The sequence below is a fragment of the Leptonotus elevatus genome, chromosome 11 (genome assembly GCF_054856555.1).
Source record: "Leptonotus elevatus isolate MCC_2025b chromosome 11, RoL_Lele_1.0, whole genome shotgun sequence".
In the NCBI taxonomy this organism is placed as follows: Eukaryota; Metazoa; Chordata; class Actinopteri; order Syngnathiformes; family Syngnathidae; genus Leptonotus; species Leptonotus elevatus.
This window is the reverse complement of record NC_141249.1, coordinates 7469076-7490484: the sequence shown is the minus strand read 5'-3', so window position 1 is coordinate 7490484 and position 21409 is coordinate 7469076. Positions and strand designations below refer to the sequence as shown.

The window sequence follows — 21409 nt, the reverse complement described above, 5'->3', positions numbered from 1 at the left end:
AGGACCTTTGGCACCATGTATTAAAAGATTTAGGCGAACTATGGTCTTTAGCTCCCTCCACTCATGTCTATTTTTACAGTAACTCAGGGGTGTCAAACTCATTTCAATTCAGGGGCCACTTTCACCCAAAATTGATCCAGGTGGTTCGGACCAGTATGTCCGTGGCATAACAAGCTGTAAATAATGGAGGTTTTTTGTGTATGTGTTTTTTGGCAAATAATTACAAGTACTTTCTGAAATTATTCCCATTTATTAACTTAATACAGAGTAATCTGAAATATTTTTTGGGGGGGGAGGAGCATTATTTAAAATTCAAATCCTGAGTAACAGCCATGTTTCAGAATGTCATTTAAGTGCAGTCAGTGGGCAAAATCAGCAACAATAGTTAAATTTTTGAGAAAAATTGCCGTTTTTGTTGATCTCACAGGCCAGATCGGACCACCTGTTGGGCAGGTTCAGGCCCGCTGGCCGTATGTTTGACACCCCTGATCATCCAATTCTTGTACTAAAAGAAAGTGTTTGACACTGTTGACAGTTTCCACCCAGAAAAAGAAATTATTCCAATGATTTAAAGGCCCAAAATGAATGATTCTTGTCCATGAGTGTATGTAAACGTCTAACAAGAAAACGGAAACATGCACTCTTAAGTAACAAACGTACTTTTTCGTTACTCAACAGCTTTTAGTGGTAATCAAACGTAACATTTCACAAGCATGCACATATCCAAAATAATCTTTCAAATTTGCATTTGGAAATACAGATTACAAAAAAGACAATAGGCAGCAGGGTTGAAACATCATGCATGTCCACAGCCACACGCTGCCGTGTTAAGAGTTTCGCAGTCGGAACATTTTGCAAATCAAGACTATGTGCAGAAAAATGTGTCATCCACATTCAATTTAATTGACATTTTTCTTTCAGCTTATAAACAAACGGTCACATTAGGAGAATCACATGGCAACAAATAAATACCTACAGAATCTTTACTACGACTTACAGGACAACAGTGCTAAAATGCTATTCTCACTAGAAGCTTTAAGAGGAACTCAAAACGGCATTTTCTGAAGCCTTTTCCACTTTTGAACGAACTGTACAGTTCTTTAGAAAACCGCTTGGAATTAAAGGGACCGTTTAGTCAGACCAAAGAAAACATACAAGCAATAAAGACCGACTGAAGAATACACCTCCAAAACACAGAATGTCTGCCTCTGCTTTTTGTGACAGTTCACCTCCATCAACTTTGAAGCCAAAATGAGTGCATGTTGTGCTAAAGTCCTGCAGGTAAGACACATCTCAAACCAAAGCATGCACGTAAGCCAAAAGATCAAGAAAGCAATACTTTGAGGTGATCTGTCCATCCTGCAGTTTCTATCGCTTTTTTCCTTTCATTGGCATGTCACCGCAACCACCTAATATTGCAAAATTCATACACGACCTCACAGGTGGGTTCCTGCCTTAAAAAAAAAAAAAAGAACAAAATGTTAACTGGTAAACAAGTTTTCTTTTGCAAAACCATAATGAACTGTGTAGCCATTCTCCTTACGTTTAAATTGTATTAGCTGCCTAACTTGTGTCGGTTCCACATTATTCATTCAAGCATACTTTCTATCAGCAAGCAAGCTGAAGAGCACCTTCAAATTCTGACACAATAAAATCCTTTGTAACAAATACACCATATCCTCACTGTTTTCTTGCAGAAAGAATCTTGTGTAGCAAGATTCGGATATAAAGCATGCTGTTGTGACATCATAAACATAGCTTTCACTAACGATGGCGTTAGATTGCAGCACTGGCAGTTTGTGTAATTCTCCAGCCAAGATTTTTTTTTTTCTTATTTAAAACAGATAACCACAACATAAAGCTTGAGGTGATTTGGTGTGCGTGTGTGCGTGTGTGGAGGGGGTTTCAACGACCTACAAGAATTACATTCGGAGCAACGTTCCTTTGCAACACAAGAGCGCAAGCTGCACCAGAGTAAGCCCTTTCTATATTTGCATCCCCTAAAGTCTTCACACATACCAAAAAACAACAACAAGACAAGCAGAAATAGAGTTTACAAAATAAAAATAGAGAATTCATCTTTTCTTTGACATGAAAATATCTTCGGAGTATACATCTGGTGTGAAACAGTCAGCATTCAAATCAGGCAAATAAGTCCCGGTTCAAAAGCCAGGAAGTCACAAATAAAGTGCCAAGCAACTAGAGGACTAAACATTGCACAAAAACAGGGAGGGAAGGAACAAAACACTTCACACGGCCCAAAAACCTGACATGATAGATAACAAACACAGAGAAACAAATAAAAACAACAATCATATCTGGTGTTAATTGAGCATAGAAGAGTGACAGCGTACATGGGATACAAATCTGCTTAGCGTGTATCAGCTCATGCGGCCTCCTGCGACGCAGAAGCTTCAGGTCCACTAACGCAAAACAAACGGTGCACATGCCAAACTGCCATCTTGGCGAGACGGAACCCTGCGGCCATTTCCTCGACAAGACTGCAGCGCAAAAAGGGTTGGCCACATTTTGCTTATGACAAAACTCGCTCGTATGCGGTGAGATGCTACAGCAGGAAGAGAACGAACAAATGTTTGACCAAGACTCCCCGTGTCATTTGGCGACTAGGATACTGCCCACTTAGTACATTCTTTTATGAGTCATGAAGTAGCATAATACAGACTTGGAGGTCACTAAACAGGGAACAGAATTAACTGTTGCACAGGAGAAGCCCTACATGCATCCCTCGAAACGTTGTGACGGCGTTACGTTACACCGAGCTTTCATTCAGAGGGTTCAACTGTCAGATTCGTCATGCATTGTTTCAGCTATAGTGTATATGTACAAGGTACAAGAAGGATTATTCAGCATCACAGACAGAAATGAGAGACGTTCCAAAGGCTGCCATTGCTCAGCTTGACTCAAACATACACTGATTGTATGAATGAAGACGGCAGTCTTAAAAAGGAAAAATACAGCTCCGGTTTTCGTTACATACAGCTGGGCTTTGTTTGGTGGTGGTGTGGGGGGGAGGGGGTGGGGGTGTAGTTATTTTAATAGTCTTTTCATTTTTAATGATTTTATTTTAGCTAAGCCTGAACAAAGTATGTTGAGTGTCTCCATATGAAAATTTGCCACCAAAGTTTAAAAAAAGAAGCATAGATTGACCTTAAAGTAAAAAAAAAAAAAAAAAGTCTATCTAGTTTGACCTTAAAAAAGAAAAACAAGTTTAAAAAAAAAAGTCTTATTGACCTTAGAAAGCTAAAAGTACTAATAGCAAACTAAAATTATAAAACTTATAAAGCACTATTAAACTGAATGTTTGAAAGATATCATTCTGTGACATCTCAGTTTCAGCCAAATGTATGAGAGCAACAACATCTCTAGTGATATGTGGCAGACTGTATGTGGGAACCCCCAAGATGGATTTTTCCTTTAAATGTCATGTTTTAGTCTGGCTTGCATAGGAACCACCTGAACATCTGTTCAAAGTCCAGCAGATCCATGCTTAACAGTAAAAAGACTGCGGTGAGCCCCCGCTCGACTGTGGCGCTGCGACTTGATCCCAAGAGTTGAGTAATAAGCACAAATGATCAGCATGTCTGTACACAAATGCTAGAATAGACCGAACGAGATCACACTGCGCGAGAAACAACTCTCAGGGAAACTCTGACAAAAGGCCACCATGGATCGTTTTCTGCTGAATCTGAATGTAGAGCGAGCTGATGTTAAGTCTTTGTAAACATTAATTGGAAAATCTGTAAACAGTTCTTGATTCAACCACATCCCTGATTATTTTAGTCACCATTCGTGTTGGTTACAACATGAAATGGAGCTCAGACTAATGGAAAATATTTCTCTAAATATGTTTCTAGAAAGACCATTTTATGCTCGCCTTTCAGTTTTCTATGTTAAGACACTCAATAGAGGTACTGCAAATATTTCCTAGGAATAAACGCCCATTTGCCTCATGTGGTAACGTTGAACAGTGTTTTTGTTAGAGCTTCCCTTTTAAGGAGCAAAAAGCCTCCCCATATTTGCGCTCCTCCCCTTTTACATATTTTTCCCCCCATCGTCCACTTAATAAAATGTCAATAATTTGGCTATAAAGTGTACCGCTACAAAATACAGTACATTGATTTGTTAGACCTTACACAACATAATCACAAATAGCACTGAACAAAACATATGCCTCTGTCAAATACAAGAAAAAGTTACAAGAAGTTACGAAAATATGCTGTCACATCAGACACTTAACAGTAGAATACTCATGTAAGGCAAAATCAGGTGATTTTCACAGTGACGACTTCAAAAAGATTTCAGATTTGAGAGTTCGCCAGTTTCACAACAGACAGCTTTCTTCCCTGAAAGACCAGTCTGTTGGCTTCTTTCGTTTTCAGAACATTAATTACGCTTTCCAGTTACGTGATTATACCTGATCTTCTAAAAACAACCCTGCTTTTGGAGCCGATGTTTTCCGGCATAAGGTGTGACTTCTGGCCTACAGCAACAAATATGGCACGTCGAACACTGAAGAGCAACTATGGGGAGGTTTTGCACTCCTTCATTAAACAAGTAGCGTAATCACGCGCACACACACACACACACGATTGAAACATATTCAAAAGTCATAAATAAACAAATTACATCAGTGCAGTTTTACACTACGCCCACAGAGAGCATTTTGGCATCGGATGAAACCAGACGAAAAACATTCAAACAAAATAAATAAACAAAACACATCAATACAAACGGCATCAAAACACAGTACATGATTAAAAAAACGAAAAACAAACATTTGGTTGTCAAAAATAAAGCTTTGAGTGTGATAGCTGTTGAATACCCGAAAAATTGGATGCAGGCAGGAAAAGCAACAGCTTTTTTTTTTTCTCTCCTTTGAACATGACCAATATGATACGTATGCTTTAGTCCAATGTCTCTGCAGCTTCCTGCTACACCAGCAAATATAAATAAAAACAAATATGAAAGTGAATATGAACAGGAAAGAAATGTGCATTTTTGGAAAATATGTGGCATTTAATGGTACACTGTAAACACAGCCGTGCTAGCCAAAGCGCTGAGCGACCAATCTCTTTTCAAAAGGACAGCCAGGCCATTCCCCGGAAGCCACAGGACGTCCTTTTCCCTGCAGTCTTTTGGTGGCGCGTCATCGGGTCAAAGGGCTTTTACCGAGTGGAGGGCGAGGTCGGACCGCTGGATGGCCATGCAACAAGGGAGAGGGCTTCAACCCTGCCCTTTGTCTCTCCTCCATTCACACCTTCCAGTGTTTTATCTTCTTGTTGCTCGCCGCCAGTCAGCCAAGCGGCTCACGTCACAGCCTGTCCATCCTGAAGGTGTCCTCGGTGGCGGGGTCGGCCAGCACCATGTCAGGGTCGTTGAGCATGTGCAGCCCATCCAGGGTCAGGGGGTCGATCTTCAGCTCGTCCAGGGGGAACTGAGAGTCCGCGTCGAAGCTGACGTCGCCAACGCCTGCCAGCGAATTGGTGAGCTCTTTGGAGAGGCTCGGCGGAGACTCACCTGTGACTGCAATGTGTGACATCAAAGAGACATGTGGGTGTGCACGGGGCACAACAAACTGCTGCTTCTTTAACCCAGTGATGGAATCAGACATTGACCATAAAATTATACCCCCAAAAAGTATGACAAGGAAAAGTAAGTACTGCAGTCAAAAACTACCAGTACAATTTGGGGTTAAAAGCGAAGTCAACCTTCAACACTGTTTGACAATAATATGTCATATGTGACCTCACTAGTCTAAACATGACATTCGGATTACATTTGTGGAATATGAGTTATGCAGCAAAATCCAGCCGTTTTGACCAATCTCAGGGGGCGGCCATTTTGCCACTTGCTGTCGACTGAAGATGACGTCACAGTTGCTCAGGGCTCAGGCAACGGCCAATCACTGCTCACCTGTTTTTTGAAGCTGAGCTGTGATTGGTTGTTACCTGAGAAACTGTGATGTCATTTTCAGCAAGTGGCAAAATGGCCGCCTTCTGATATTGATCAAAACTGCCGGATTTTGCTTCTTAACTCATATATTAACCAGAATACCGTATTTAGATTAGTGGGGCTGCATAGAACATATTATTGTCAATATTTTGTTGTTGTTGACATCCCCTTTAATGCATCACCATTGCTTGGAAAGTAACCACCCTTATTTCAAGGTAACAGCCCCAACGGGTACTCACGACAGTGGCCGATACCAGTATCCATTCAAAGTTGTATTGGGACATTTTCTGGCCACTGAAATGTTCCATTTTGTTTATTTATTTAAATTTATTTTATTGCGCTCTACAATTTTTTTTTTTTAAATTATGAACAAAAGGAAAAAGGTAATAGAAAATTGCCATTTATTTCATGCAATTTTAATGAAAAATGCTATTGGGATATAAAGTTCTTCACAATTATTTGTCAATGGCTTAATACAAAATGTTATGCATCAAAAGTACTAGTGATATACCTGAGTCGATAAGGGGAGAAGATAGATTAAAAAGAATCCTGCAGAGGCAGTCTTTTTGGATCTTCACTTTAAGAGCCACTAAGTTTCCTTTTCTTTAAGATCTCGTCTGAAAAAGACATTGTAAATAATTGTACATTATATATTGTAAATCGTATATTGCGTTTCATTTTTATTACTATTGACTTTTAAAAGTATTGCTGGTTGTTGCTTGCTGATTGGATGAGGAGTACCAGCTGACTGTGTGTCCATCCCACTGTGAACATGTGACCAACTTCTATATAAGCATTTGTATGACAGTCCTTTTTAGCTTGCCCTGACAAAGCCGAAACGCGGTGGCAATTTTTAATCAACTGGCCATGTGGCAATAAAGGCCTTTTACTTGGAACACCTTTGAGTGCCTCAGTTTTCTCTCTTCTTTAGTGATATTGGTACATAGTATCGTAACTACTGAAGGATTGAGTAGACGTACGTGTATCGGTCTGAAAAAAGTGGTGTCGAACATCCCTAATTAGCATTACATGAAATTAATAAAGATTTTGTAACTGATATGAAGAACGAACACGATCTATAACAATTCAAAATGCACGGCACTGTGTGATTAACAATGCTGTACAAAAACCTGAGTACAATTTCTAGTTCTAACAAGATCACCTTGGGTGTCAGGGTCATTGGTTTTAGTGAACTCACTGTTTGTGGTCAGAATTTTACATACACTCATCATGGACATGAATGTCATTAAGATTTCATGATTGATTTGAGCTCTTCTTTTCCCAGATAGGAATTATCTAGCGTACATTAGGGGTTGTACAAACTAATCAATAGTTGTGTAGGAGCCAGGCTTGAACAGGATATTGAACAATTTTTCACCCCACTCTAATAAAATTGAAGAAGAGACAGGAATTACAGTGGATCCTCCATTTAATGGATCCCGATTTAACGGACAGAAAATAATGCCGTAATAGTGCAGTCCACTCAAAAAAATCCCTGTGTACAGTAAAGTCGATTTCAAAGTCTTCTGGTTCCAAAACTTGCCATTGTTGTGGTTTACTGGCATTGTGGCACATTCAACAGAAAGACTACATCGAACACAGACTCAATAAAGTTAACAGATATGCCTTGATGGGCCGTGGCGGCCATGTTGGCAGGGGAATGTTCCCAACGTCCTATTGAAGGTAATTACTGCAGTGGTCCCTAACCATTTGGGACCAGGCCGGAGCATTTACGTCAGCCCCCCACCCTGTCAATTGTCATCCAACGGGCAATAAATGTAGGGCTGGGTGATAACATATGATTATGATTCGTGATATCACAGTGACCAGCTGTGAACAAAAAGTATATACATTACGTATATTACCTAAATCTTTTGGTAAATGGTCCCAAAGGTTCTAGAATGTCCCCATTAAAAAAACAACAACATCTTGTTAGTGATCATGATTGACAGCATATTAAAGATGTGTTTGACATGGATGGACTCAAAACAGCGATTTGTAGATGTTAGTTATGAAAGTCTTAATTTTAAAAATGTAATTTTTACCCTGATTCTTTTTTTTCTAAATTGTACATGCTATTTAAAAAAAAAACATTGTATAACACCACCACCATAAAAAAAGGTTAATATATAATTAAAAGCCTAAACTTAATACTAATAGAGTGTTAGTAAACTTCTGACCTCAGGTATTATAGTATTGTGCAAGAAATATATAGCAATGCAGCGATAGTTACAAAATTATTTTGATGATACAATGAGAACAACTGTGATTCTGTCATTATGATGGTTATTGCCATTCTATTTTTTTACATAATCAGTCATCACAATTCTCGTATTAGCATTAGCATTGATGCTCATGTTAATGTCCACTGCGGTGAAAACGTATTAGCTCTGTTATCAAATACATATTTCCCCACTCTAATGTTTATCATCACACAAATGTAAATATCAGACAAAGATAAGTAAACATAAATTGCATTTAAAAATAACAATTTAAAGCTACCTGGGCTTGTGTGGAAAAAGTACTTTTCCCTTGTTAAATCATGAATTACAGGTTAGGGAGGCTAATCACATTTTTTGTAAAGATGAATTATTTTCACTGACCACACTGAAGTCCGATCCTGTTCAAACAAGAAATTGCTTAAATAGAACCTGTCATACAAATGAAGTCATTCCAGTATGGACTGGATCTTTTTTTAAATCCTTGTACTTTTGGTTTTACAAAATATTGTATTCCAATTTCCCACAGCTTAAGTGGATGAGATAGCGACTGCAAGTGAAAGAACATTAACAAAGAACACCGGAGGTCCTTAGCACTCTGTGGTAGTGCAAAAGTGGCACAGTGTGAGAAGTGCACAATTTACCTGTTAGGATTATGTTGGGAATGTTGCCATGGCTACTGTAGCCCAGCTGCTGCGAGTCTTGCAGACTGCCGCCGCTGAGACCCATCATGGCGGCTTGAGTATAGTTGAGGGTGGAGCACTGCGTGTACAGGCTGGTAGAGCTTATGGGGCTCTCAATCATGTTGAACTGCTCCAACTTTAAGAGATTGAGTACATTTAAAAGGTCATCGAAATGCCCCAAACGTCTGTTTGTGTCCACTGCTATGTATTGAGGATAGTGGGAAAAGGCACCTGGTGAGACAGAGCGTTGGTCTGCCTCGATGCCACCTGTTGATCGTAGAAGGAGTCGCCAAATATGCTGCCCACCACAGGAATGTGCTGCAAGAAGAAGAGCCACACAATTCAAGCTGGATGTAAAGAACACCATCAACACATAAAAAGTCAAATTGGTCATATGTAAAGTTATCCAGGCTTAAAGCAGACACTCCAAGCAACAGAAAATGCAAGCGAAAGGTGTCACAACTATAGCACTGAGCAGTGACAGAAGCGGGTGACACTCATGAGGAGGCCTGTCAGTGATCGGACTTTTCCAAAAGAAAGCAAGAGATGAATGAAATGAACAGGTAGTGTCCTTGACAAGGTTTAAGATTCAACACACTTTTGCGTGGATGCAATCAAACACAAAATGACATTAGCGGAACGTGAGGCCCGAATATGACGTGCTTGTTTATCCGGCCAACTGTTGGAGACCAAACACGGTATTGCCGTGTTGCACTGACCTCAGCAGGCCTCTTCATGGCACAGGAAAGACATTTGATAAGGGGAAATTCCAGTAGTGTGTCCCTCCACAAGACCACTATCACTATTCTGATCATATTGGTTTGGAATGACAATAAGTACAGTGCAACAGGGTTCTTGAACTGACACAGATGAATCAGTTTAACTCAAATGGAACTTGGGCTGAGGGCTGATGAAATCACTACTGACAGCACAAATAGGCAGGGACTACAACTAGGCCACTATGACAAGATTCTTAGACTCATTTTACATGCAGTCAATAATCCTTTCAGTTATGTAAGGCCTGACAACTTTATTATTTTTGTGGCGAAAGACATGAATATATTAACGATAGAAAGTAAGAAGCAAAAAAGAGTTCTATTCGCGCTTTAGATAGGAATATGCCAATTGATCACACTGACCACGTATATGGGAGCAAACTGCTCACGCTTGTAAATGGGTTATTCCAAATGGTTCAGAAACCAGAATTTTGACCTTACCCGTATATTGACAACATGCAAATGTAGCCTAAGAAGTGGTAGCTTCTATAATAGTTATCAGGTGAGAGTCATGCAAAAGGGAGGTTATTCATTTCTTTTGATTAAGATGACGTCCCATGAACCCTTTTTACGTTTCTTTTATGTGCCCTTTATTCACCTTAATTTGTTATATCACCCAAGTTAATACACTGTAGCTCTTCAATACAATTATTACACCAACTAGAGGTTGCATCTTTTTCCCCCTCTATTAGGCTGCCAAGCCTTAGCAACAAATTGGTCAATTTGAGGCCGTGCAATTTGATTAGGAGCACCACCCTACCTAAATAATACTGGAATTTGACCTTAAAAGGACATATGATGAGCTAAGAGTTGCAAATAGTCAACTCTGCGTGACTGTCTTTCCACCAATTATTACATTTGTCTCCTTCGAGTATCTGTAGCAGAAAGATGGTGGTAAAACATGTCAGCCTCTTGTAAGGATAATATAATTACTGTTTACCAGAACTACAATTACATTTTAAAATGTAAGTTGATGTGACAGAACTTTATTTTTATTTTTTGCATATTATTGAAATAGCTGATTTTCAAAATAAATTAACATTGAAAAATAAAAAAAATATATACGAACTGTCCTTTTTAAGTTATTATAATAAGATGCAGAAATACATAGATTATGTTAAAAACTAAAATTTGCCAACAACATAAAATCTACCTTAACTTAACTAGTAGTCCCAAAGTTGCTTTCCTTCCTTTATACCACCCTTTGCTGTGAAAGGATTAAGTGTAAAAACACATGGAAGATCCCTGATCCCTCTACCAAATGTTTTACGGAAAAGGTGATGACTTTCTCCCAAAAGAGATAGAGATGTTTATGTTTATGCGAATAGCAGATGTTAACCGAGAACTGGGCTCCAACTACCTGCTAAAATACATCTGTTTGTGAGTTCCAAATAACGAGGAAAAGATGAACGGCTCTTTGAGGAAGTCTAAAGCTCAGGACCTTTATCAACAAACTGGCCGTAGTGTCATGCACAGCAAACTGTGACAATTGTGATGAGGAAATGAGATGTGTACACCATGACTGATGCAAAAGGATGAAAAGCAGCCTATCAAGTATTAGCTTCCCCCCCAGGAACAAAGCCCTTCCCCAAAAAGCAGCTAGCTTGCTGGGTGGGCTCTTACTTGAGGCGAGCCGCCGGGGGAGAAGCCTTGATTGGAGACTGGGGAGGTTGGAGACTGAGTGGCTGGTGAGCCAGTCTGATTGCGATACTGTTGGAGGGAAGAGGGTTAGCGAGCGCTAAGATCCATGCTAGTCACACACAAATCTCGACGACGCGAGGTGGCTTCAGAAAAGCGTTCAGTCATGACGGAACGTTCACTAAGAGCAAAATGACTTTGTAGATACTCCGCTTCATCAGTGGTCTTTACAAATGTGATTGTACAATAAAAGCCACACATTCTATCATGCCGAAAAAGCTGTGGTTGAAAGAAATTTAAGATCCAGTACAGTACGTGATGATCTTTGTTCTCTGTAATTCTAGAGTACCCGACATTGGGTTTCTTGCCGTCTTACCGAGCTGATGCTGGCTGTGGTCTGGCTGTCCGGGGATGGGCTGTTGGCAGTGCCTGTTCCAGTGGAGGGAAGACTGGGCAGGGTGATGAGCTGGATACCCTGCGGCGGCTGTTTCTGCAGGTCGCTGAGCAACTGAGCCTGGGCCTGAGCAGTCAGATGGTTGAAAAGGGGGAACTGGGAAAGCTGTTGCTCCAGGGTTTGCTGTTCCGTTGGAAAGATCTATAGGAAAAGTAGCAAAAGTATTTCATGGTTTGAATTGAGAAGTTATCTCAGGAATCTCTAATCACCTCATGAGCGCTCCCATTCCATTATTTACTGTACACTACACTGTGCGATGACAGATTCTTACTCTAGTTACTGGTTGTCGATCCACATCAATTACAAATGCATACCAGGTATCGCTATCGGGTCGATACACAGCCTTATTTCAAGGTATCGGTACTTCGTTACACCGCCCCCTTGTGGCGTTTTATAATCAGGAACTAGAATTTAGAAACCGGAAAAATAGAAAATTGCTATTAATTTCATGCAATTTCAAGGAAATATGCTATAGTGGGATATATACGTCTTTCTTTAGGTGGGTTTCCATACATCTACTTTTAGTAAAAAGTGCAAAAATAAACCTGAATTAAGAAAAAAAAAGCAAGAAATTAGAAAAAAAAATAAAGGCCTAAAACTTGGTTTTAAAATATTTTATGCTCGGGGGAGGTGGATTTTTTAAAGATTATTGATGAAAGAAAAATGCAAAATTTGCCTCTGGAAACAGGTTTTGCGACTAAACGATGACAGGCTAGATACCACGTTGCATGTTTTCACTGGATATTATGACACAAGTTGTGCTCATAAATTTACATACCGCTAGGATATGTAATCTTATCGCACTACTCACTCGCAGCTTTGCAGGAGAGTGAGTCTGGTCAACCGCCCTATCAGTCGCATTTTCTGAGGTGGGGCAAACCTAAGCTAACAGACAGTGGAATTGAACCGATGCGCGAAAAGCGACTTGTTGAAGTATTTCTTTTTTATTTTAGAGTAAAAATCCAAAATGGCTACCAGCCGAAGAGAAACAGTAGTGAAAGACTTATGCCATTGTTGTGGGAAAAAATTGAAGATTCATGGTGTCAGGAGTCACTCTGTTTTGATATTGGAACAGCGTTAGCGAAGACGACATCAACGCGAATAGACAAATTTGATTGACCGGCCTATTTTCTGTGCCGAAGCGCTGTATATGGATGCCTGTCCAGACCCACTTTATTTTTCAAGAAAGTGGGTGTGGCTTGCCAGGCTAATCGGGACTTGGTGTCGGACTGACTACTCGTTCTGGTATCAGTCAGAAAAATTACGATCAAACATCCCTAACAAAGTAATCTTTGAATATTTTCGGAACACAAGAATAAACACAATAAATTCAACCAATAAGAAGAGTCCAGTCCAAAAGTCAAGGCAAGCGAGCAAAATGTCACCTGTGTGATGTTAACAGGTGAGGAGAGGGTGGGCGACAACTGCTGTGTGGACTTCTGAAGATGGAGGTCGGTGGTTAGTGTAAGTGGCACCACGGGAGGCTGGCGGCGCTGTTCTGTTACAGTCATGGAGGGCTGAGAGGTCGGAGAGATGCCTGGGAGAATTTTTTTTAAAACGCATTTGTAAGAATCCAGAAAACAGTAGCGTTCCCACACCCTGCACAAAAGTACAGATTGTACAAGAAACAACTGCAGCGCTATACTGTACATATTGATTCATATGCAGAAATTGCAGTGCATGAAGAGCAAAAGTCAACAGTTTACACATCAGCCAAAGTGAACTTCTGCTGTTATTGTTTCGAAAATATTGTGCTGTTTATGTAAAAAAAAAATAATAATAAAAATAAAAATAAATACAAATGAATTGAAATATATACATTTTAATACAAATGTAAATAAATTAAAATAAAATTAAGAAAATATAATTTGTTGCAGTTGATACCATGGCTGGCAGCGCTGATGCCGAGATGGGTGAGGTTGGTGGTCAGACTGCCTGTGCTGTTGGACGAGCTGAGGGACGGGAAGGCAACTGTGTCTTCAGGGTCCAGCGGGGTGGACAGCGGTGGAGGGAACTGAATGTTGGTGAGATCAGGCAATGAGCCGCCTGTGTTGTGTGCAGCAGGCAGCACCGCTGGGTTCAATTCCTGGTCCGGTGATGGGAAAATGCTACAAAAACATTTTTACAACAAAACATTACTTTTGACTCGTAGAAGTGTCAGTCAATTTAAATTTTTAATCGTAGTTAATCGCATGACTTCAATAGTGAACTTATGATTAAGAGCACATTGTATATCTCAATTAAATCTAAATTTATAATAAAGTGTACAATATTTTTTTCAAAATTTTCATACTCTTGTTAACATAAAAGTGGGAAGAAATGAAAACCCAATAGAAAACCTAATAGAAATATGGTTGCATTTTTTCAGTCATTAAATCAGTAATTTCATAATAATACATACTTTTTTTTGGGAGTGTGACATTGATTTGTGTTGGTAATTGTTCTGTCACTACATGGCATAATTGCATTTGTAAGACAATGGTGACAGCTCAGTGCATTTTTCTTTTCATATTAGGAGCTGACTCATTTTTAATACGAAGTAACTTGCGAACTTCTGCATTTAAAAAAAAATTAAAATACAACTTGACGCCAGTCCCCACAAATATATGCATTATTATTTAATTTATTACTGCTAAATTGTGTTATAGTGACTCCTTTGAACGACGTTGAATGCTTTTATTTTGTTAAGTTCTTGGATGCGCATTGATTGTAAAGTGACACCGCTTTACTGCAAGCCTGAAGCTAGAGCCACTCTGCTGCGAGCGAGCTAAGATAGAGCACGACTATGTGTTACACTTACGAGCTATTTTCTGGAGTTGTTGAATAAACTACGCCTCACATCTAAAGATCAAGTGGCTTGAGGTCACTCCAACTGACAAGACGGCATCCATTCGGCTCTTGGTTCTCACAGGGTTTGAGAGTGCCACGGACACCTCTTGGAGAGCTGGAACAACCTAGCTCGTTGCTAACGAGTGCGTTCTATTACAGCAAAGAACCGGCGGCAGTGTTACACAGTCCAAATGGCTCCTCCACACTTACATTCTGCCCCTTTAACATTGTGTGTTTTAGCTCCAGTGTTTTTCTATTGGGTAATTTTAACGTAGACGTTTCTGCTGCGCCATGACAGGAATTCCCTTCAGTAGAGGCTTTCCAAATAAGGGGCGGTTGTTAATCGAGCGTTAAAAGAATTAGTGCTGTTTAAGGCTCTTTAAGTTAACGCGATCATTTTGACACCCTTACTTTTGAGAAAGTCCTCTCTGACAAAGATTCAATCTCCAAGAAGAAGAGAATGCAATGTATGATAGACACTCACTTGATTCCTGGGACATCACATGTGTTGTGGTTTGGTGAATCCCCCTGAAGACAGGACATACCTCAAGATTGGTATATGTGAACTAACATAAAATAAACAAACTAGCCCTTCCCTTTTCCATTCGTACCTTTGTGTCATCCCACAGCTGTTCCTGTGCATCGCTGTCTGCATTTGTCTCCAAGCTCTCCGTCCCAGGCACTGTTAGCAGCAGTACTAATTAGTCAAACATCCAGACACAGTTGCTTGCTATGACAAAACACACAATGATTCACATCAGGGCCAGAAATGAGTCATCAATATCCCGGCCAGTCAGGCAGATTACGGTGCTGTGCTCATGATTCTAGGGAGCCTAAAAATAGCAAGGTGACCACCAGGCAGACTGGGTGGATGCCAACCAATTAAGGTTTCACTCTATCAAGGCTTCGCACACAATCCATGGAATATCAGTGAATTATTGATCGGCCTCTCTCCATCACCTTGAGTCAGCTCCATTCAGAGATTCCACTCCTCTGGAGACAGGCCAAATACAGAAGCAGCAGCACGCTGAAGCAGCGGGCTGTATCTTTACAGCTAACTAAATATTTGACGACTGGTCGCGATCTGCACCCGCTTAAGTAGACCATGCGGCTTTGTGACATTTTGTGCATGAGGACTGCGGCAATGAATTAATAACAGCAGTTGTGGAGTTTATGCGACCACATAATCCATTACCTCGTTTAGGTTGAAGCTCCTGTGATCCGCCGGCAAACACCTCTTGAGGTTTGGGATTCATGGTGCTCTGGTGTAAGGCAGAGTCTGAATTTGTCCTGTAAGAGAGATGAGGTTTCGTCTTTTCTCAATGGCAGCATAGTGTATTTAAAACATCCTACCTATAAAAACAATTGCTCCCTTACAAATACACTATATTGCCCAAAGCACAGCTTGCGTGCAGCTGAGCCTCATGTAATTTAATTTTTGCAATATTGCCTGTCCTGGGTTTCATTCTGGAAAATGGCAAAGGGGAGATTGCTTACCTTCTCCAGCTTGTGTCTGGTGGCGGGGAGAGGTAAACTGAGCTGTAGGGGCAGCTGTCGATGTGAATCGAGTTAGGGCTAATAAAGAAGAAGGAATGAAAAATTGTCCAGATCTTAATTTTGCCTCTTGGCTCATTAGGCCAAATAGAGCCAATCAACAACATTATTCCACACAAGTGTTTGTTAGCTTCAAGAACGAAAATACAACGGTTTGAGCTAGAAGAGTAACAGAAGCATACCGTAATGCTAAGTATCCCCCTATTCACACAGGGGAAGACATTTTTCTGTGGGAAAACAACATTTGAAGAATATAAAACAATATTCAATGTTTAGTACTCTATTCTTGGTTAGTGCTGCTGTGTGAGAGACATAATTTTATATTCCAAAATAGGTACATTTATAACGTCATAATGATACATGAACATCGTGGCAAGTTTCTCTTATTTCATTCAGAAAATAAAATTATTTAAAAAAAATTTAATGCACAAAAAATTTGATAGTGGAATAGAAAAATACCATTAAAGCGGTAATACCACCACTTTTCAAGGAATGTAATAAAGCATTCAAAGAATTTAAAGAAATACAATAAAGTACTTCAACTAACATTCGAGTACAATCACAACATACTACTATTTTAATCATTTTTGAATCTATTGGATTATTTTTTTACCGGATTTAAAAACAAAACATGTTTAGATTTCCATTCTTATGTTCAAAACCAGGACATTATTTCAAATCAACATTGCAGAAAACATTAATCATGATTTGGTGGTTTGGTCCCTAACGTGTCAGAAAATAGGTAAAAATGTAGACCATTGTTTTCCAAAGTAAAAACAAAGTTTTTAAACACCAGCTGAATTTCAGAGCATTTGGAAAAAAAATTAAATTACAAAAAGATATCTAAATAATTAATTGGTTCTCAAAAATAATTGGATTAATTTGTTGGCATGAGTGACCAGGTATTGTATCGGGCCGATACCTAGCCTTATTTCAAGGTACAAGGTATCTGAACTTTTGACAGTGGCCAATCCCAGTATCGGCTGTCCTAAAAATTTAATAGAAAATTGCATTAATTTCACACAAATTTAATGAAAAATACTATATTGGGAAATATAGGTCTTTATTTAAAACAATCTGTCATTATTTTTTATTTTATTTTATTATATTTATTTTATTGGTGGGGGGGCTATGTATCAAAAGTATTAGTGGTATAGGTGTTTGGTATCGGTATTGGTGACTACAGCAGTCAAGAGTTCAGTACTCGTAGTGGTATTGGTCTGAAAAAAGTGATATCTTACTTTCCTATTAATTTGATAATTGATTAGTTGTTGAGTAATCATTTAATTACTTCTACATTCAAGCATGCATATCATTAAACCAGTAAAAATTCTAATGAAAGCTTCAGAGGTTATGTTTTAGGAACATCTTTTTGGCAGCTTGTTGGAACAGGAAATTAAACCTCTTATAACAACGTAATTTTTTGTTTTAATGTTTCATGCGTTTAGTGCGTTGAGAGACAGGAAAAGCTGGTCATCTATTTCAAGTTTGAGAGATCTGAGAAAGACAGTTTACCAGTAACTAGGTAGCATTGTGCCATGTACTGCGCCCTCCCTTTCATGACTGTTGATTTGATCGTATCTTTCCATATTTGTCACAACTTCATGCCGTCTTTGTACAGTTCTTCATGTCATGTCTTGTAGTGGTAGAAAATAGCCAACGTTTGGCATTATGACTTCTTTTCTTTTTTTTAAACAAACAAAAAAAACAATGGGATTGCGGTTCTCTCTTCAGCACCAACAAAGTGGGCTATGCTACCACTTTGTTCTCTGCTAAGCTTGTTTACAATCATGTTTCACTAGCAGTGCTGTTAACAAGTATTTGCAGGTGATGTAAAAATGCTACCACATAGTAGAGGCTTTGCTGCATTACATTAAACTTCAATCATGTCTCATAAAATATTGGCGTAGCGTACAAGGTGTAATGTGTTTAAAGTCACTGTTGTGTCAAATCTCAAATTCGTACGTGTTTAGTGAACTCAGCTCACACTTGAGCAACGTTGAGCATAACCCAGTACTTCTCAAATAGTGGTGGATAATTAGCGCCTGTACAGAAGTGTACTTACAACAATTTTATTGACAAATCATACTATTTGTAGTCATGGCGGAGAGTTGAGGGGGTGCAAAAATATTTTTCTTCCTGAGGCGGCGTAATAAAAAAAACAATTGACAGTCGCCTTTTCAACATATGCCTGCACTCAGGCATGACCAATCAACTCACACTTAATCCAGTTATTACATTTGTGTAATAGTTGGATTTAGTGTAACTTGATTTGTCATACTTGGAGGCACAAAAATGACGTAATAAAAAGTTGACTGTTGTTGGGTTGCAGTCTCAGATGCTACATCAGTGCAGTAACAGAAATAACCCGATCCAATACCCAACACATAAATAATAAGATAAAAAACTATGGAGAGTTATGTTACGGTAGACTTTTTATACCACACTACGATAATTTTTCTTTCACATAGCACTAATCTTTGGTACATTTTTAGAATCCATTTGGTACATGAGCTGTTACTGGACTGTGGACTAATTCAACTCATACAAATCCAGTGTTATGACTCAATTCAGAGTGGTTTTGGCTTTGCTGAACATTGGATCCATACATGGATTTATGTAGAATGACTGTATCTGTTCAAGCTAAGCAAATGACAATACTTTACTTTCATAGCATATACATAAAAAAAGGATATTTGTCGTCCGTGTTTGTCAACTGAAATAGGTCGGCGGTGGGGAGATGTGATGCGATTTCGTTCACGGTAAACGCGATCCACCAAACCGTGGTGCCTTGTTGTACGACTGGTGTCCAACACAGAATTCTAGGGGGAACACACTCACAGGTCACTGAGGGCAATAATGAAGCTATCTCACACAACAACATACCAAAATATACCAGAAAGGTCTCAGGACTAATGGTGCAAATGTGTTAATTTCAAAATGAGTCAAGCCATGGGGCCCATACTGAAGCTTGAGCTGGCAAATGTATCTTAGAATGGAAAGCCATGACAAGCAATGATACACTACAATTTTTGAAAACCAAATTCCAATGCAGTGAAGAACTGATGGTAACATCTTGCTTCTGTTTCATTGTGAACCACAAGATCCAAAAGAACTCCTGGTCCACCAAAGCAACTGTTTAGCTTTTTTTTTTTTAAGAAAAAAAAAGTCCAATCTAAGACTGGATTGCTTTTTGTTTTTATTAAACCCAATTATATACCATTCATTATTTTTCCTGAAGGTTTCTCTGGACAAAAACAAACCAGCTGAGAAAGGCTAAGGGCTCACCTGAAAAGGCAGGTCAATGTTGCCATTCCCAATCTGATTGACATTGGGCAGTGAGCCTCCATAGTACTGTCCACGATTCTGCCCTAGTTGCAAATACTGGGTCTTCTGTAACTGCAACTGTGCAAAGTAAAATTGCATGACAGCATGAGTGCATGGCGGGTCTGACGGTACAAAAAGTAATGCAAAATAAATGAATGATGCCTACTAGTCCCCAGTTAAAGATAATGCATTGATTACCTGACAGATGAAACCTGATGACATCAGGCAGATGAGGATGTTATGTCAATCATTTCAGACAAGATCTTCCATAGTAAGTAAACTCATGTCTATTAATGCCTGACAACTGTTAATATGGTCAGAATTATTTGCAACAGACCAAATTAATTTAGGCTCATGCTAACACAAGGATGGAGTGCTCTCCAGCCAGTCAACATGGAATAATATGATCTAATGCAATGAAATGATGTCCCGTCCAATGGAAACGCAGAGACCAAATTTTTTTTTTAACAATGGTGACTAACATTTGATTACAACTGATGTTTACACTGAAGCAAACTATATTTCCAAGAATGCAGACAAAATATTGGATTTCGCAATTTGAAATCACTTTTTTTAAGTCACCTTAAATAAGAACAAATTCAAATATACTTTTAAATTTGTTTTATTTATCATAAATAATCTGACAGAGATATAATGTAAAACCATACAAATTTGGCATTTAAAATTACAAGACAAAAAAAATTCAATATAAAACTGCATACATTCGTTGTTAAAGCCACATTTCTCTTGGAATTTATTAATTCGTGGATTATTTTTATTCGGCGTGAATCGATAATCATGACAACAACTGTCGAATGCGAACCCAGCTCAAATGAAAAGTGATGTCAAATTAAATGTTAATTTATTTACAATGTTTTTCTGTTTTAAAATGAGTGCTGTGCTAGCGTGCTAATGTAGCGCTAGGTAGAGGACGAGATCAAAACAAACCACAGCTGGAGAACAGCTGGAGAAGGCGACTAACATTGCCGCTAACGTTAGCTCGGCTTGGCAACATAAACCCTTCAGGGTTCTCCATCAATACCGACAGTTTATCGTCAATTAATTACCTGCTTTGTAAAGTCGTGATTTACAAGCCAAACGATTCATTTGCTAATTAACTGTCAGCGGTGCCTGTTCGCATCAACCAGCTAGAGGACAGGTGCACATTCATTCTCAGCTCCAATGCACTAACTGGGCTAATTAGCACAAAAGGTGTGTTTATTATTGGATGCTTTCCTTGCAGATTTTTCGTCAAATAGTCATCCAGAGTAACGGTTCTTGTTGCTGCAACAGACGCGTTCACTTTTAGCGCATATACGTTCACATTTATTTTCACAGCATTCGAGAGCTGCCAAACGGCGTTGCAACAAAATGCGAAAAACGGCTTATGCACGTCTTACCCGTGCAGCTCTGGTGATATTCAAGTCTTTCATGACCTCTTCAAACGCCGCTGTCTCTTCCGCCTGTTTCTGGTTATGCAAAGCGATTTTTTCGCTAAATTTGCGGGGATTGTTAGAGGACGCCATCTTTCCCTCTTCTCTGAATGGAATGTTACGTTACGCACCACGTTGAGGCCTTCTGGTGTCGTCATCACGCACAGTCTGCGCCTCCGAGCGCGGGAAGGCGGGGTCGGACCATGCAGCCGCGCCCACCTTTTACTTGTCAAAATGTCCACATGTTTTGGTCAAGTCAATCTTCACTAGCCATTGTGGATCTCAATCGTGAGGCACTTGTCATATTCTGAGAATGCTAAACGACAAACCTTGCACAACAGTGAAAAGGGCCAGGAAAATCAAAAGGTTAGAACCCAAACCAGTTACTTTAACTGAAAGTGAAATACTGTTGAGTTCCCTCACCACTCACTTAAAATTGCTGTACCACAAGATGGTGTCAAATGGCTACTTTTGTAAGAACAATTCCGAGTTTACGTCGCAAGTCAAATTGAAATGATAGTCA

The 21409-nt window shown here is 39.4% G+C and overlaps 1 protein-coding gene across 3 annotated transcripts; it reads right to left on the bottom strand.

Annotated features, from left to right (window-relative positions):
* Positions 1 to 882: 882 nt before the first annotated feature.
* On the bottom strand, positions 883 to 21012 carry crtc1b (CREB regulated transcription coactivator 1b). Of its 3 annotated transcripts, XM_086089729.1 has the most exons (14): positions 20854 to 21012; positions 19415 to 19531; positions 18823 to 18948; positions 16070 to 16131; positions 15768 to 15862; positions 15184 to 15254; positions 15057 to 15100; positions 13628 to 13851; positions 13129 to 13280; positions 11666 to 11884; positions 11275 to 11361; positions 9107 to 9193; positions 8837 to 9011; positions 883 to 5544 (listed from the first exon to the last, which is right to left on the bottom strand). In XM_086089729.1, the coding sequence occupies exons 1-14, from the start codon at positions 20977 to 20979 to the stop codon at positions 5333 to 5335; spliced, it is 1797 nt and encodes a 598-aa protein (XP_085945855.1). In that variant the 5' UTR covers positions 20980 to 21012; the 3' UTR covers positions 883 to 5332. The 3 variants fall into 3 exon arrangements, with proteins under 3 accessions (XP_085945855.1, XP_085945856.1, XP_085945857.1); XM_086089730.1 differs by lacking the exon at positions 11275 to 11361; XM_086089731.1 differs by lacking the exon at positions 19415 to 19531.
* Between the last annotated feature and the right edge of the window lie 397 nt (positions 21013 to 21409).

Excerpts from the sequence above, each read along its gene's own strand:
- crtc1b (XM_086089729.1), bottom strand. The coding sequence starts at position 20,979 with ATGGCGTCCTCTAACAATCCCCGCAAATTTAGCGAAAAAATCGCTTTG. Across the intron at positions 19,532-20,853 it reads ATATCACCAGAGCTGCACGG|TTGCAGTTACAGAAGACCCA; the intron begins GTAAGACGTGCA and ends TACTTTGCACAG. Across the intron at positions 15,863-16,069 it reads CCAGACACAAGCTGGAGAAG|GACAAATTCAGACTCTGCCT; the intron begins GTAAGCAATCTC and ends TCTCTCTTACAG.